This window comes from Rhinopithecus roxellana, chromosome 4, assembly GCF_007565055.1.
Source record: "Rhinopithecus roxellana isolate Shanxi Qingling chromosome 4, ASM756505v1, whole genome shotgun sequence".
NCBI lineage: Eukaryota > Metazoa > Chordata > Mammalia > Primates > Cercopithecidae > Rhinopithecus > Rhinopithecus roxellana.
The window spans coordinates 32,262,259-32,279,771 of NC_044552.1; the positions used below are offsets into that span (position 1 = coordinate 32,262,259).

At 37.6% G+C, this 17,513-nt stretch overlaps 1 protein-coding gene across 1 annotated transcript in view; it reads right to left on the reverse strand.

Annotated features, from left to right (window-relative positions):
• The window catches only part of BTBD9 (BTB domain containing 9), a 487,969-nt gene that overhangs the window by 437,914 nt on the left and 32,542 nt on the right, over positions 1–17,513 (reverse strand). The window contains exons 2-4 of the mRNA XM_010389718.2: positions 7,928–8,139; positions 4,291–4,654; positions 2,579–2,843 (exon numbers count right to left, since the gene is read on the reverse strand). Of these exons, the coding sequence (XP_010388020.1) occupies positions 2,579–2,843; positions 4,291–4,654; positions 7,928–8,112 (814 nt within the window). The 5' untranslated portion in view covers positions 8,113–8,139. The remainder of the gene's footprint in view (positions 1–2,578; positions 2,844–4,290; positions 4,655–7,927; positions 8,140–17,513) is intronic.

Below are 17,513 nucleotides of genomic sequence, written 5' to 3' on the forward strand. Positions count from 1 at the left end.
TTTTATCACCAGCTTTGACTGGTTCCTAAACAGTAATGTGTTCCCACTTCCTATTAGACATTTCTCCCTGCATTCATTCACTAAGCATTCACCAAGTATCCATCATATGCTATTTAGTGTGTTAAATGTTGAGGATATAGAGATCAATAAGGCCTACAAAGATCATCTCTGCCTTCAAGGAACAAAGACAAGTAAACAAAAATGTCTAAAACAATGTGATCAAGGTGGTAATTCTCACACAGATGTACAGAGGAAAAAAAACATCAAAATGATATATGGTAACAATGCTTTCCTATATTGATCTTACACACATTATTTGCACACATTATTTCAATTAAGTCTCATAACAATGCTAGGAGACATAAAAGGTAAGATTCCTTAATAATTTAATACCAGATCGCACAACTAGTAAGTAACTAATTCAGGATTTGAGGTCAAATTTGTCTGGGCCAAAACCTACATTTCTTCTTCTATGCCCAGTGAAAAGAAATCTAGACCTCAGAAGTCAGGAGAGAATTCTGTTAAGAATATCTATTTAAGATCAATCAGTATTTCAAGAGAGTGTTTAAAGGCACAGTCAAGAAGACATCACTCAGGGAAATGACTAGCTTGGGACAGAACTTACAACCTGCATGTCCCCAAAACCCTCAAACTCAATCTAAAAACAAGCTCACCGTCTTCTTCAAAGAAGTACTGTACTGTATTTCATTATGGACACACCTGGTGTTCTAATTTTTTAATTTCAGAAATTGTGATGCAGACATCATAGTGTGTCACAGTTAATTGGCAGTATTGTTTCTTTTCTTAGTGGAACATAAAATAATGGTGCCTCAGAATTTCTGGCTTCTTAGATTTGATAACAAACGGTAACTTTTTCCTAAACTTAATCCCCAAATTTAAATTATTTGAATCACCAAGATCTATTTTTTTCCATAGTATCTGTTCTAATCATTCATTATTTTCCATTTTCCCTGCCACCAATCTGGTTTAAGGTAGTATCAATTGTGCATAGATTAAATACTCTCCTCACTGGTCTCCCTGAATCAGTTTTCCCTTATTCTAAATACTCAAATACAGCACTATGGATCAGTCTTTCAAAATCAACACTGTATGCATGCCACTCTCCCTCTCTCAGATTGGCTCTGCACTCTATATAAGGGAGATTCCAATCTATTTTCAAAGACTTCCATAAACTGGCCTAAGCTGACCTTCACATAGTTTCTTTGCTACTAATCAATAAAAGCCTTCTACTCTAATCAAGCTCTTCTATTTATGGTCTCTTCAAATGCTCTAACATCTGTCTATTAACCTCATGATTCTACCCATCTGAAATTTACCCAACTCTTATATTATTCAAATCAAATGTCAAGGCTCAACTCAAGCTTCATAACCTCCATGAAATATCCCTCAATCATTCCAAGCCACTTCTTTCTTTTGAAGTTCTATAACATGTACTCCCTTGAATATTGTTGTATTTAACTTTTCATGGGAGTTTATGTCTTATTTCCACAATGAAATTAAAAGGATCAAAGGCAGAGACTATGTTTAACAATTATGCAGCATAGTTTAATGGTTAATTACACAACTTCTGGGGCCAAACTACATAGGTTTGACTCTCAGCTCTGCCATCTTTCTGTGTGACCTTGGGCAAGTTACTTAACTTCTCTGTTTCAGTTTCTTCATTTTGTAAAATGGGAGTCAATAACAGTATATACCTCAAAGAGTTGTGAGAATTAAATGGTCACGTAGGACCTGTTCTTGATACATACCATACACTCTGTAAGTGTTAATTGCTATAAATTCATTAATGGTGATAAGTATCGTAAGTGTTAGCTACACTATGTATGTATGTTACATAAGTGTTAGCTATTATTATTGTTATTTAGAATCTCCATGTTCAGCCGGGTGTGGTGGCTCACGTCTGTAATCCCAACACTTTCTGAGGCCGAGGCAGGTGAATCACCTGTGGTCAGGAGTTTGAGACCAGCCTGGTCAACATGGTGAAACCCTGTCTCTACTAAAAATAAAAATTAGCCAAGTGTGGTGGTGGGTGCCTATAATCCCAGCTACTCAGGAGGCTGAGGCAGCAGAATCGCTTGAACCTGGGAGGCGGAGGTTGCAGTAAGCCAAGGTTGCACCTTCCACTCCAGCCTGGGCAACAAGAGTGAAACTCCATCTCAAAAAAAAAAAAGAATCTCCATGTTCTTGATACCCAAAATAATAAGTATATAGCATTTACTCAGTATTTGTTTGATGGAGGAAGGAAGAAAAGTTCTCAACACGAGAAGCAGCTTTTTAGGAAAGTGTCCATTTCTGACTTTCTGGGGAGCAGGTGAGAAATCTGTCCAGGAATGGCAAGAAACATCTATTTTGGGGTCTACAAAGGCTAATCAATCTCAGGAGGAATTAACAGGAAAATGACAGAGAAAGACATTCCATAGGAAGCAAAGCCAGCTGTTCATAAATGTACATGTTTCATGTATACCCGCATTATACAGTTCTGTAGTAGTTTTGCAGTTTTAACGGCATCAGAGGCACACCAAGCTTTTTGGTGAGTTTAGGGTAGACAGGTACTTACTGAGCATGCCTCTATAATTGAGGTCCATATCCCGGCTCTCAGATCGCACTTTAATGGCATCCAGGATGGCATCAGGAGACAACAGTCCCGAAGGCCTCACAACATTCAGAAGCTCTGTGAGGCTCATGAGAGGTAAACGTACAGCCTGCATGATTTCAGCATGATTCTCCTTTGAATTATGCTTACACCAGTTTAATAAGGCTAGGAAAATATCTTTTTCGGGAGCTGCAAATGAATCTCTTAACACGATGTTTAAAAGTGCTGTCTGAAAAGGATAAAAAGGTAAAATTCCAGTTATATGATGTTCAACCATTGCATGATCAATCAGTAAAAGCTTACAGAACAAGCATAACTTAGGCAATTAACAATTAACTCTTTTTGACCCTCTCCTTCCCTTATGCTTTGTGCCACATAGCCTCCAGCTCATTATGGCTATGTAAACAACCAGGATGGTAGCACCTTTCTTTTATGCTCAGGTATCTTATACCACTACATCAAACATTTAATCTTTCCAAACACATCTGCATTCATCTTTTTTAAAACAGCAAAAAGGAAAACGTCAAAGTGAAAAGCTGTCAATACACACAGATTCTTCAAGGGAATGCACATTGTTAAGTTAGAAAGATATATTTGGCATTTAAAATTCAAAGTATTTTGTTGCACAGTATTACTTCACTACCATATTTTTGGCTCTCAGATCTCCAAACTGACCTCCAGCAATAATAGTGCAACCCTCAAAGATCATTGTCTTTAAAAATTCAGTATAAAAAAATGAAATAGGATAACACAGATCTTAATTTACACTCAAATCAAGATATGTAGTTTTTCAATAGGTTTTCTCATTAGAAATATCCAGGTTCTAGAAGGAACACAACAAGGGAAATGTAGAGACAATCGCCATTCAGAGCTCAAAGGAAGATTTGAGCAAAACAGTTTTACTCTAGCTATAACACTGAATTTTTTTTTTTTTTTTTTTTTTTGAGACGGAGTCTCGCTCTGTCACCCAAGCTGGAGTGCACTGGCCAGATCTCAGCTCACTGCAAGCTCCGCCTCCCGGGTTTATGCCATTCTCCTGCCTCAGCCTCCCGAGTAGCTGGGACTACAGGCGCCCGCCACCTCGCCCGGCTAGTTTTTTGTATATTTTTTTTTAGTAGAGACAGGGTTTCACCGTGTTAGCCAGGATGGTCTCGATCTCCTGACCTTGTGATCCGCCTGCCTCGGCCTCCCAAAGTGCTGGGATTACAGGCTTGAGCCACCACGCCCGGCCTATAACACTGAATTTTAAGCCAGCAAAGAAAGCAGTGACTTAAAGACATCAAATGATGCATCAGATCTCCTTTATGAATTTGCCTGCTTGCTCTAAGGAATTATTAGTCACACTCTCTGTCAGAGAAAAACAAAACCAAAAGGTAGTATGCAATACCAAAAAGGACCCTATTTGATTGTCACTACATTGAAAACAACCACTCAGCAGCACAGTCTCTTTTGAACATAAAACTTACCAGAAGAACCTTAAAAGAAAACACAACAAACCAGCCCCTCTCTTTTATGATCTAGAGTCCTAGTAGCTAGATGCAAGTGGCCAGACCAGATAATCTCTTTGATACCAATGGTTTCTTTTTTAATTATTCTTAGTCCACTACTATACTTCTATGGTATAGGTATAAATAAAACAATGCTGCCTATAAATTACTTGTAGACAAATGACACACCTTAGAAAGGGAGAGGAAACCTTCACTTGAGAGCACCTCCTGAGCATTCCTGTCCATAAACATGCAACACATACAAGTTAACTTGGGAAGTGAGTAGAGACTGGCAACATCAAAAGTCATGCAGACATTCTGAATGTTCAGTATGGTACAGAGATACTCAGAGGTAGAATCCTCTAGCTCTGGAAATCCATATTTATGAGCCAGGCTCAAAAAGTCCAGCAGCACCTCCTCCTTCTCATCTGTCAGCGTTGCCCGCCCAGTGTAGATATATTTGAGTAGCATTGTGAATGCTTCTGCAGTGGTGTCTTGGAGAGGAATTTCTGCTTCAGGCTGAGACTCTCGCATTCCACCATACAATAATGCTCTGCACATCAGGGAAGAAACACATGAAGAAACTCTCAAATAGGATTTGCTACAAAATACTGGAAATAACAGTTATCAACATTATGCAAATATAAATTTGTTTAATGACACAAAGATCCAAGTGAAAAAATGCAAAATAGTCATTTAAAATGGTTCTTCAAAGGAAGCAAGAGGAATGATTTCAAAACTGAATTAATTCTACAAACCACTGAACTAATGAGATACTCTGAAAGCTCAAGATATGTGCTAGATATTAAATAGAAAGATGAGAGTGATCTCTTGAGAGGCACAATGAAGTTGGCATAAAGATGTTAAAGGTCAATAAGGCAGTTTAAGAAGTAAAACTCTGTAGGAAAAGATATAATCAGATAAAGATAAACACTAATATGATGCCATTCTCCCCGGTAAGACCGGCAGAAATCAAAAGGCTTGTTAATATCAGTGCTGCAAAAGCAATGGAAAAACAGGTTCTTTGACACACTGCTTTGAGAGTATAAATGGGCAGCCCTTTACGGAAAGTAATTTAGTAGTATCTAGTCAAACCTAAAATGTGTATACCCTTCAACTCAGTAATCTCTCTTTTAGGACTCAATTCTAGAGAAGTAATACAGTAAAGAAAAATGTTTAAGAAAACATACTGAAACACTAGAAAAAATCTAAATGTCCATCAACAGCAACATGGTTAAAAAAACTGTGATATATGCATTCTATGCAGCCATTAGAAAGATCAAGAGAGACCAATAGGTACTGTTTTGAAAACATGTCCAGGATAGGCAGACGAGTAAGTAAAATTGCAGATCCATATGTACTGCATGAAAAAAGTATATAACCACATATTTACATGTTTATGCACATATGTCTATACAGATATTTCTTTAAATCAAGAAAAATCAGAGGAAATTTGTATTAAACTCTTAACATCACTTGCTTCTGGGAAATGGTATTAGATGGCTGGGAGACAAAGACTTTCATCTGTCACTTTATAAATTAAAAATGAAATTACTGATAGGATTACAGTGATTTTTTTTTTCCTTTCAGATTAAACAAAAAGCCCTACATTATTGCTTATCTAAAAAAAATGAAAACTAGACAATCCAGTTAGGTAATGAATTTGAATTTCTACCTCTATTAATCAAGAGGAACAATATGAACCAATTAAACTTCCAACCTATCAGGAAAGAAAGGACGAAGAGGACAAGGGAGAAGTGCAGAAAAGGGAGAGAAGAATACAGAATGAGAAAGAAAAGAAGCAAAAGTGAGAGGAAGAGACTGGAAGCAAGAGAGAGATTCTCTCTGTTCCTAAAATTCTCAGAGGAGGACTAGCATTTCAGGGTTACCTACCTGGAACTTGTCCCACCCTCCCCCAGGACCTAGCATTCTTGCTTGCCCCGGGAAAATAGTTGAAACCACCCAGAAAAGATTCATGAATATTCTGAGCATACCTCTTCACTGGGTTATACTCTGCCTAAAAATGCCCTTGAAGGTTTCCATTAATCCAGAGAGCATCCAACCATTACCCTAAAATTACCAAATTAAATAACTTCTCCTTCTTGAGGAGACCTCAAGACTTATCCCCAATCCTGTATGATCCATGGTATTTATCTGGATTCTCAATGCTTTAAAAGTGGTTTTGATGAGGCTCCCTTGGAACAGTAAATACGAACCCCCACCTTCAACAAGGAGACAAGCACAAAGGTTCAATGTTTACTATGAAGAGTTTCCTCCTATACAGTTCCTTATCTGGGAATTGATAGGCTATTATGACAACACTTAGGCCTCTTCTGACAGCTGACAGTTAACGTTCCTTTGCACATGAATACTGTCAGCACTGAGAATCTGTCTAAGGTAGCATTGAGCTTAGCTCTAAGGTAGACTTAGAGGCACAGCTTAGCTCTAAGGTAGTCTAAGGTAGACTCTGAGCTTAGCTTAGTGAGCCAGCAAATATTACAAAGGTTCAATATCTACAAAGACAGCAAGAACAAGGTCAGTAAGTGGGGGGAGTATATTCCATTCACTCAATATAATCTTCAAATTTCTAAAAGTAGTTGAGTTTCTTTTAAGGATATACGAACCACCTAAAAGAAACCCTCATAGAGTTGTTTCAAATTATTTTTAAAAGAGGACAAGGTATACTGTATTAATAAATAATAAACACAGGCCGAGAAGTTCTGACTTAATAAAAAGTGGATTCTTGTAAAATACTTTAATAGTAATGACTGGACCGAAATTTTAAAAGGGGGAAGAAATAGAAAAGGAAAAGTGTGCAGAGGACAGAAGATGATAACAAATAATGGTTAGACCAAGGTCAGATGCTTTGGTAGAGTTGACCACTAGGAAGAATAGGAAAGTGTTAGAACTTTTAACAGACTCCTCACTTTTCTAGGCTCCTGGTTTCATCCACAGTGGCATTTTATATGTGTAAAACTGGAAGTTCATGAAAAACCATAGGAGCTCTAGCTACACAGTAAATATTCCAGGAGACACACGTTACCACAACGTGTCTGACTCTAGGTGTTGCTGTCTTGCTTAATTCTGATTATAAAAGCCAGACTGCAGTTATCATTAGAAGGTAACTGAAATTTTCTCTAAGCCAATAGAATCTCCATTTCAGATACCAAGTTTCCCAGATAAATCTATAACTCTGTGGACCATCTTTATCATTAAAAATAGAAAAAGATCCATTATCACACACAAATGATAACTCACTCAGTAATTCAGTGATGACTCCCTTTTGACAAATATTAGGTAAAATGCAGAGTACTTAAAGATCAGCTTAAGATTTATAACCCTGGAAATTAAGGACCCAAGTAACCAACAACAGCTGCATACAAGTGCACGTCTTAGATCTGCTGGGTTACTAACAGGTCCTAGACCTCAGGAGTCCCAAACCAAGTGGTATATGTGTCCATTAGCAGGTCCACAGGGCAGTCTACCTATACAAAAAGAAGCTTTAGTCCCATTAGCCATCTACTGGGAGGAGAAAGTGAGAGTAACGAAGACAGCCTGAGAAACATTCTTGACACCTTGAAAATGGTTGATTGGGCACTATCTGGTTTGGGAAACCTTCCAACCCTTTCATTTTAAGATGGCTCCTAAAGCAAAAGGTGATTCTCAAAAAATAACAAAGTCTACAAGGATGAAATCTTTATAGATACTGAATTGAGGGACTGCGAGAATTTGTCATTATACTTGATTATATATTTTTCACAGAGCAGAAAATGCCAGTGTTTTCTACAAGTGAACTGAATTTTCAAAAAAAGTATTACACACTTACCGAAAATATTGGCACCTGGCTGCTAAAATTACCCTGTGGGCAGGAAAACGTTTCTTTTCCACAACAAATGTGACGTCGCCATATTCTTCCCCAATCAACAAGGCACCAATATGTTCAGACAAAATGTGCACATGATCAATTTCCCCCACTGCAGTGAAGGGGCGAAGAGGGTGGCTGTTACTCATCTTGTGGAACAGATGATAGTCGCTGATCTATCATATGAAGAAGGAATGAGAGTTAGTGGGGGGAGGGGGAGTACACGCAGAAAATCACATACCATAAACATAGCTAAGTAAAAATTTAAAGTGCTTACAAAAATTCCTGTGAGAGAGTTAATCAATGGTATCTTTATTAACCCATTTATTTTGGGAAGGAATTCAGCCTGCTTCCCTTAACTGTACTCCCTTCTTCACACGAGGAAAGCAAAAATGCCAGTCTCCAAACACTAACAGCACTTGGAGCCATCAGTCTAGAAAACTGAGCCCAAACACAAGTCCCATATTCCTTACAGTACCTTAGGAAAAGAAAAATCAACAATCAGAATAACTTCTCTTTTGCATAAATATACTGAGTAAGGTTGGGTACAATTATATCCAATAGAAAAGTCATTCAGGCATAGATCTAGGCCTAAATTACAAACAGAGTAAGTGAAATAATCAGATTTTAAATAAGAAGTTTTGGTATGAAACCATCTCAAATATTTTATTTAAAAAAAAAAATCTTCTGGGACCGGGCATAGTGGCTCATGCCTGTAATCCCAGCACTTTAGGAGGCTGAGGCGGACAGATCATCTCAGGTCAGGAGTTTGAGACCAGCCTGACCAACATGGAGAAACTCTGTCTCTACTAAAAACACAAAATTAGCTGGGTGTGGTGGTGGGAGCCTCTAATCCCAGCTACTTGGGAGGCTGAGGCAGGAGAATCGCTTGGACCCAGGAGGCGGAGGTTGCGGTGAGCCAAGTTGGTGCCATTGCACTCCAGCCAGGGCCACAAGAGCGAAACTTCATCTCAAAAATAATAATAATAATTAATAATAATCTTCTGGAGTCACAAAAATAACTTGACATTTATTAATGAACATTTGCAGTAGCGTCCTAAGCTCCCCACATCCAACAGAAGAGTAACTCTTAACAGTTTTCTCAAGACTGTGGCTTCTATTCCAAACTTGTTGCTCTGATGATCAGGCTGTCAGTGTTTACCAGAACATCATTACACTTTGTCTCATTTCCAGGCACCTTCTTTGCTTTTGTATGCAATGCCTTTCTACAAAAGTAACTGAAAATCAAAGGGAAAACATGATTAACAGCTTTACATGTAAGAAAGTGGCGGGGGTGGGATGGGGGGTTATAGTCTTAGAAAGCTTAAAATGTTTCTATTTTTTAATACCGAATATACTTGCAAGTATTTAAAAAAAAAAAAAAAAAAAGTTAGTCTTGCTCTGCTGCCCAGGCTGTAGTGCAGTGGCGCAATCACCACTCAGTGTAACCTGGAACTCCTAGGCTCAAGTGATCCTCCCACCTCAGCCTGGCAAGTAGCTGGGACTACAGGTGTATACCATCATGGCCAGCTAATTGAAGGTACTGCTTTGATAAGTGTAAGTAACCGGCAAGTATGTCAGAGCCTTGGCTAGCATTCAGATGCCGCAGGTGAAGAAGGTGGTAGTTAGCTCAGAGGTAGCCAGCTACCCCTCCGCTGCATCAGAGACTAGAGAAATTGAGCCAGATATGTTTTCTCTGCTAGACCTCCACACCTTTTTGAGTTCTCCACTTGAACCACAATTAAAGGTTGAACAGCTCCTAATCTTTAAACTCCCACATCCAGATCATTAGCAAGGTGTGTGAAAAATGATCTTTCTCTCCTGTGACTGCAATGGAAGATCTTCATGGACCAGATTCCGAATCTGCGTGCTTCAGTTAACCTAGTACCATACACCCACCCTCAAAAGGAAGAGCAATAGCAGTGATGCAGAAGAACATGGAAAATGAGCTAGGCAAGAAAACACCTACCCCAGGTAAGTGAGCAAAATCCTAGTTCCCTATAGTAGGAACATCAGAGAACTAGCAGGATAATCCCCTAAGTGCCAAGGGAAATCCTTCTCCCTCAACTGCAGCCTCCATTTGAAAGCCCTAAAAACAGAATAATCTCTAGTCACTTGTGTATGAAAGACCAAATTCAGCTTAAGAGGATCTATTTGAGAGTATGAGCAAGTAATGTATGATACAATAGTCTTAATGTGTATATACAACAACAGTGTAATACAGGAGTTGGAAAACTTTCTATAAAGGTTCAGATGGTACATAGTTTAAAGCTTTGCAGGTTATACAGTCTATGTCAAATGATTCAGCTCTATGGTAGGAGCCTAAAGGCAACCATAGGCAATAAGAAAATGAATAAACATGGCTATCTCCAATAAAGCTATTTCTAGAAAAGACCTAGATTAGACTTGCAGGACACAGTTTCCTAGCCCCTGGCCTATCCCGTGATCAAGGACTGACCTCAAGGACTGACTGTACTCTAGGCAAAGGATCAGACTGGGAGTTTTTTTGTTTGTTTCCTGCTGGGTTACCCAACTGATGTTCCTATGATCATTTCTTGTGTTTGCCAGGAAATTCGGAAAGCTACTGGAACCTGACTTCAAAACCTCTTCAATACAAACTCTCACATCACTATCCAATATTTCAATGATCATCCATGACTCTAAACAAAACGCTCTTCCTGGCTGAAAAAAATGCAATGTGTATACCCAGTAAATATATTTTCTGGTATATTTTCTTAATATTTAATTCAGGTCATGGCTAATACTCAAATTACTTATTAAATGACTCTTGATGAACAACGATTGATTTTTGGTTAACCAGCTCAGAAGGGAAATTTATAATTCTTAAACTGATACATCATAAACATTAATATTACATAAGTATATATCTACCATAATAAGTTCTCTGGAGCTTTACTTCTCAATACATCTAATTTCATTTTGCTAAACTTGCATTTTAATTATGTTTTTCCAAATGGAAACATGAAACTGTTTCATGTACAGAAAATAGCCACTTAGGATAAAATAAATACAATTTTATTGGCATGCAGAAATAATTTTAATTAGACTAGTGATTCTCAGTGAGCTTGCCCAACAATGGAATCACATGGGGAGCTTAAAAACAACAACAAAAAAAAGATGCTTGAGTCCCACTCATCAGAGACTCTTATTTAATTAGTCTAGAATGAGGCCCAGGCATTGGAATCACCATTCTGAAGTGATTCTACTAAGCAACCTGGAAAAACAGCCACTGATTTAGACTCTTGCTGCTGTAGGTTTCCATCCCTTGCTCAGGTGTACAAGTATACAAAAAAAAAAAAAAATCCACAGAAAAAATTCATTGAGGATATAATTTAATTTAAATCTTATTGCAAAGATCCAAAGGTACTAACAAAGTTACCAATGCCACAGTTTTATGCAGAAAATGAGTATTGTTTCACCAATGGGATAGTTTATCTACAAAGTGATAGTTTTAGTCTACCTATGTGTATTTTAAAATGTTGGCCAGGCACAGGAGCTCATGCCTGTAATCCCAGCACTTCGGGAGGCTAAGATGTTAAGATCATTTGACACCAGGAGTTCAGGACCCTGTCTCTACAAAAAAATTTAAAAATTAGCCAGGCATGGTGGCATGAGCCTGTAATCCCAGCTAATTGGGAGGCTGAGTCAGGGGGATCACTTGAGCCCAGGAGTTAAAGGCTGCAGTGAGCTATAATTGTGCCACTGCACTCCATCCTGGGCAACAGAGCAGGAAACTGTCTCAAAAGGATAAAAAAGAAAAACCAAATTTAAGTTAAATGGATTAGGAAACAAAGAGGCAAAAAAAAAAAAAAAAAATCAATATTTGCAGATAATGACTGCCCACATGAAAAATCCATGAGAATCAACTGAAAAAATACTAGAGAAAATAAGAGCGTTCACTAAAGTGACCACATAAAATAATTATATGAAAATATCTAGCATTCTTCCATGCCAAAAACAACCAGCTAGAAAATATTAGTAAAAAGATCTGCAGTTTATAACTGCAAAACACAGGTAACATGTAATAATAAACTCATAGGACATGTAAGGAAATTATAAAACTCCACTGAAAGATTTAAGAAAAATACAGAGACATAAGTTGTTTGGGGATAGAATGATCCAATATTATAAAAAGATCCATATTTTCAACTTACCATGGGTTTATCAGGACGTAACCATATTGTTAAGTCTAGGAGCATCATTTATATAAATGTAGCATTTCAATTAAATGGGAGAAAATACGGAATATTTTTCAATAAAAGGTATTGGCTAGCCATTTGGAAAAAAGTAAGCTGAATATTCACATAAGAGCACAAAATGAATGTATACAGATGTCAGCTTCAGCACTTTCTGTAATGTACAAACACTGGAAAAAACCCTGAAGGCCCATTTAAAGAGAATTGGTTAAACAAATAATGGTATGTCTATACAATGAAATATTATAAATGATTTAAAAAGAATAAAGTTAGATACTAATGAACTGAAAAAAATCTTAAGTATGTGTATTTACATACAAAAGACAATCTATAAAACAATAGTATAGTGAAATATCTTGTTTAAAAAAATACACTGAAAATTCAAGAATATACATCAAATTGTTAACCAAGGGTTAAGTTACTAGACTGGGGCTGTGGGAAAATTTTGCATAGTGCGCTACATACTTCTGTAATGTTTACAAATGTTATAATGTTTATTTGTAGTAAAACGATAAACAAATATTTTAGTAAGTTTGCCCACAAAATTACAAAATAAATTGCTTTGTATATGAGATAACAAGTGTTTGGATTTGCCATAAGCAATAGAACTTGATTTAGTGACTAAGGCAGAAATGGCAAGCAGAGGGGCTATGTATTATCTCCGCATAGAAAAATTAATTAACAACTTGAAGGCAAGGACATAAAGTTCATTACACTAAAACCAGCAAGGGAAAAAAAAGTTCATTACACTAAGACAGGTAAATCAGCTACCTGGGGAGCATGGCCTACTAGGACACCGCATCTGATATTTCCCAACTAAAGATCTTCATCTAAGAGAGTTTCCGTCTCACTTTTTCTAGACTTAAGGCAGATTTTCCCAGATGCAAAGTGTTCTTCAGTTTGCCCCTATTGACTGTCCTGGAGTCTAAACTTGCTGATCCTCACAGCATAGGGCAAGGGTAATCCATTCACTCAAACTGTTCCTTCAAGGTGGGGGTAAGAACAGTAGGAAAGGCAGGGGGAAGAAGGACTTACACTGAGAGAGGACAGGAATATCTCTACCAGGAAGCGGTACCTTTCATGGTACCACATGCAATTATTAGTTTTGGATTCTGGGACCTCATATGAATTTATTTACCAGGGATGGTGGTATAGAAACTATACTATTTTTCTTGGCTACTTAACTTTCATGAATTCAAATGCATTAAAAATCAAAAATGACTTAAGCAGCAGTACTAAAATCCTGAGGGTTATTGCCTGCTTATTATGCAGTAAGAAACCAACACCCATTTGTTCTAACCAAAATAATAAACAATGTCCATCAATAAACTGAGAGTACCATATGTAGTTCACAGCACTGTAACGTTATAATTGCCCCTTAAGGGGGAAAAAACCAAGTTAACCCAAACATCAAATTCTTTACTTAAAGCTCACTTATACAACTGTTTACAAACTTTACTTTAACCAGGGCTAACTACATTTTTTTAGAATTAAAGTTTATTCTCCACTGTTTAATCAGGAAATAGTCAAAGAGCAAAGTTCCACAAGGTGGAGATGCCAAAGAGTCCTTGAACACTGTATGAATCTCCCCTGGGAAGCCCTCTCTGCCCGGTGTATTTCCTGACTGAAAAGCCTTTATGGGAAAAAAGACCTTCTGCTCTTTAATTGCAAAATATAAATGATCTTTCTCTTGAGGAAAGAGATGGCATTTACAAGCATATGGTTTAGCAATTTCTTTCTGCTCTTGGTACCCATGTGGTATGTAATTTGAAGGAGTATTCCTTAAACTTTAAATTAATATCGCTTGGGGAGATAAATGATGTCCTGTCTGCATCTTAAACACTCTCCAAAAAAAAAAAAAAAATCACATTCTACTTCTCAAAGGAAGGATACTCACTTCTCTTGATATATACTCTACCCTTGTCATCCAAAAGTCTAAGGAAACAGGTGAAGACTGACCATGCTGCTAGAGGTAACCTTGACTCTGATATTTTGCAGACCCAATTCTAAACCTTGCAGAAGAGAATTATCCTCCAGTTCGTAAAGTGCTATGTAAGAACATGACTGGAGTTCACATGACAGGATTCCTGACATACATTTTCCTCTGGGAAAGACTTGAGTGTCCAGTTAAGTTCCAAAGTCTCGTCATTTCTGTAATTTTATGTTTGCAAATAAATGTTTATAAATATGCTCAGGTTTGACCACTGAAGAATGGTATCATGAAACATATTTGACAAGATTATTTTATTGAGCATGCATGTAATTCCAGTTTCCAGTTATCACATTGATTCTCCACTTCTTTGCCAATGGCCAAACTAGTTTCTGAATATGTATATAATTCATTCAATTAAAGATTTATTGAGCTCTCTCTACAATACAGGCTCAGTGCTAGGCGACAGAAACACAAGGATTAATGGAAGTCTCTACGTTTGAAGAACTCACTGTCTACTAAGGAAAGTAGGACTAGACAACAAGTAATGTAAATTCTAAAACTCGTAGGCCAGGCCATGATTTTATGAGATTTAGAAAGTCAAATACTTCCACAAGTACCATACCAAAACAACCACAAAGATGCTAAATAGAATACTAAATGAACAGAACTCAGAAAATTATCAGTTATATTCTTATATGAGAGTAAGGGGTAATATACAAATAACTGGCTATGTGCTCTCCAAAGTGGGCTGCTCATATTCCAGGGAGACTGCAATACAAACCACAGGAATTCGGAAAGAAAACATTAACATTTATACTGGTGTGTTTGTATGTATGTATTTTAGACATGAGGTCATGCTATGTTGCCCAGGCTAGACTCAGGCTCAAGTGCTTTTCCCGCCTTAGCCTCTCAAGTAGCTGGGACTACAGGTGCACACAACCATGCCTGGATTGATATTAATTTTTAACCTAGAAAAATGAGAATAAAAATCAGCTTTGCTAATTCTTTTTTTTTTTCTGAAAGGGAGTCTTGCTCTGTCACCCAGGCTGGAGGCCAGTGGGGTGATCTCGGCTCAATGCAACCTCCACTTCCTGGGTTCAAGTGATTCTCCTGCCTCAGCCTCCCAAGTAACTGGGATTACAGGCGCACACCACTATGCCTGGTTAATTTTTGTATTTTTAGTAGAGACAGGATTTCACCATGTTGGCCAGGCTGGTCTCAAACTCCTGACCTCAGGTGATCTGCCCACCTCAGCCTCCCAAAGTGCTTGGGATTACAGGCGTGAGCCACCATACCCGGCCAGCTTTACTAATTCTTAGTAAGTGGATGGCACTGCCTCCTTCTCATGATCTACATGTCAAAAACAGTCATTTGTGTCATAAAATAAATAGGTAACTTGAGAGAAGAGTGGGAATTCCACAAAGAGGCAGGGCTGAAGGTAGTGTCCCTACTTGTGCAAGGGAAGTATTAAGTTAACATGTGCTTAAGTGAAATTTCCAAATGTTATCTAGTTTTAATTAAAAATTCTCTCTCACAAAATGAGAAGTGAATTATAAAAAGGTTCCCATAATCTGGGCAACATAGCGAGACCCCTTCTCTATAAAACTTTTTGTTTTTAAATTAGCATGGCATGGTGGTGTGCACCTGCAGTCCCAGCTACTAGGGAGGCTGAAGCAGGAGGATTGCTTGAGCCCAAGAGGTTGAGGCAGCAGTGAGCCATGTTCATGCCACTGCACTCCAGCGTGGGTGACAAAGCAAGACCCTGTGTGATGGTTAATATTGAGTGTTAACTTGATTGGATTGAAAGAAGCAAAGTATTGTTCCTGGGTGTGTCTGTGAGGGTGTTGCCAAAGGAGATTAACATTTGAGTCAGTGGACAAGAGAGGCAGACCCACCCTCAATCTGGGTAGGCACCATCTAATCAGCTGCCAGCATAAAAGCAGGAAGGGAAACAGCCGACTTGCTGAGTCTTCTGGCCTCCAACTTTCTTCCATGCTGGATGCTTCCTGCCTTCGAACATCAGACCCCAAGTTCTTTAGCTTTTGGACTCTTGAACCTACACCAGTAGTTTGTCAGCGGCTCTGGGGCCTTTGGCCACAGACTGAAGGCTGCACTGTCGGGTTCCCTACTTCTGAAGTTTTGAGACTCGGACTGGCTTCCTTGTTCCTCAGCTTGCAGAGGGCCTATTGTTGGGACTTTACCTTGTGATCGTGTGAGTCAATACTCCTTAATAAACTCCTCTTCATATATACATCTACGTTATTAATTCTGTCCCTCTAGAGAACCCTAATACACCCTGTCTTAAAAAATAAAAAAAGTTCCCAAAATGAAACCACTGATTGAAGATAATATAACATTGTCAACACAGCAAATAATAAGAAAATGGCCAATATGACAACTTTACTACTTACTAGCAGTAAAGATTTTATAAGAAAGTGACCCTTGATTATTTTAAATGATTAAATAAATCATTTGAAACACACAATATAATTAACAATGAACCTCCACACAAAAAGCATTAAAATATTTGTTGACTAAATATATATTCACTGGATGTTTTAATCTGAAAACGAGCTTAAAACCAAATTAGAATCTGGTAACAAGTTAACCATTTTACAGTAGGGACACTGAAAGTACTTCTCATCTAACAATAATGGCTACTATTTATTGAAGACTTACTTATAAGCCAGACACAGTCCTAGCATTTTACATATATCATCTTATTAAATATTCAAAGAATTAAATTAGGTAGGTACTTTTAAAATTTCCATTTTACAAACAGGAAATTGAGACACAGGCAAGATTAGGTAACTCGTCAAAGCACATACCCAATAAGTAGCAGATTCAGAAAGGGTTTGTCAAGGTCCTGAACTTATAAGAACTTGCTAAGTGAATGTAAGATATCAGAAATGATTCTGACTCTGACTTCTAGACCTGCCAGCTAAATCCTCAGAGGAGCAGTTCTCAAACTTTAACATACCATCTTCAGACCAGGTAAAACATGCCAAGGGTGATAAGAATGAAATGCTATTTTTCAGTTCTCTTTGGGAAGATTATACATACATGTGCTTTGCTAATACAAAGAGAATAATTTACATTGGAACTGCAATGTACAATCTAGTTACTTAAAAGTTACAAAACAAGAATACTATTGATACAAATATGTATCAATATATACTACAGGGTTAAGTGAACAACCTATAAGAAATTTAAATAAAGACTAAACAGCAATTTATAACAAAAAATTAAGAATGGAAACCAATGAAAAGCTCAACTCAACATATACTGATGATATATGTCTTTCTAAAATGTAAAGTAATTCTACCTTATGCATGTTCATATGTTCATATGTGGAGCTTTGCAAACTTGCTATGCATTGCATAGTATCCAAACCTCTTAG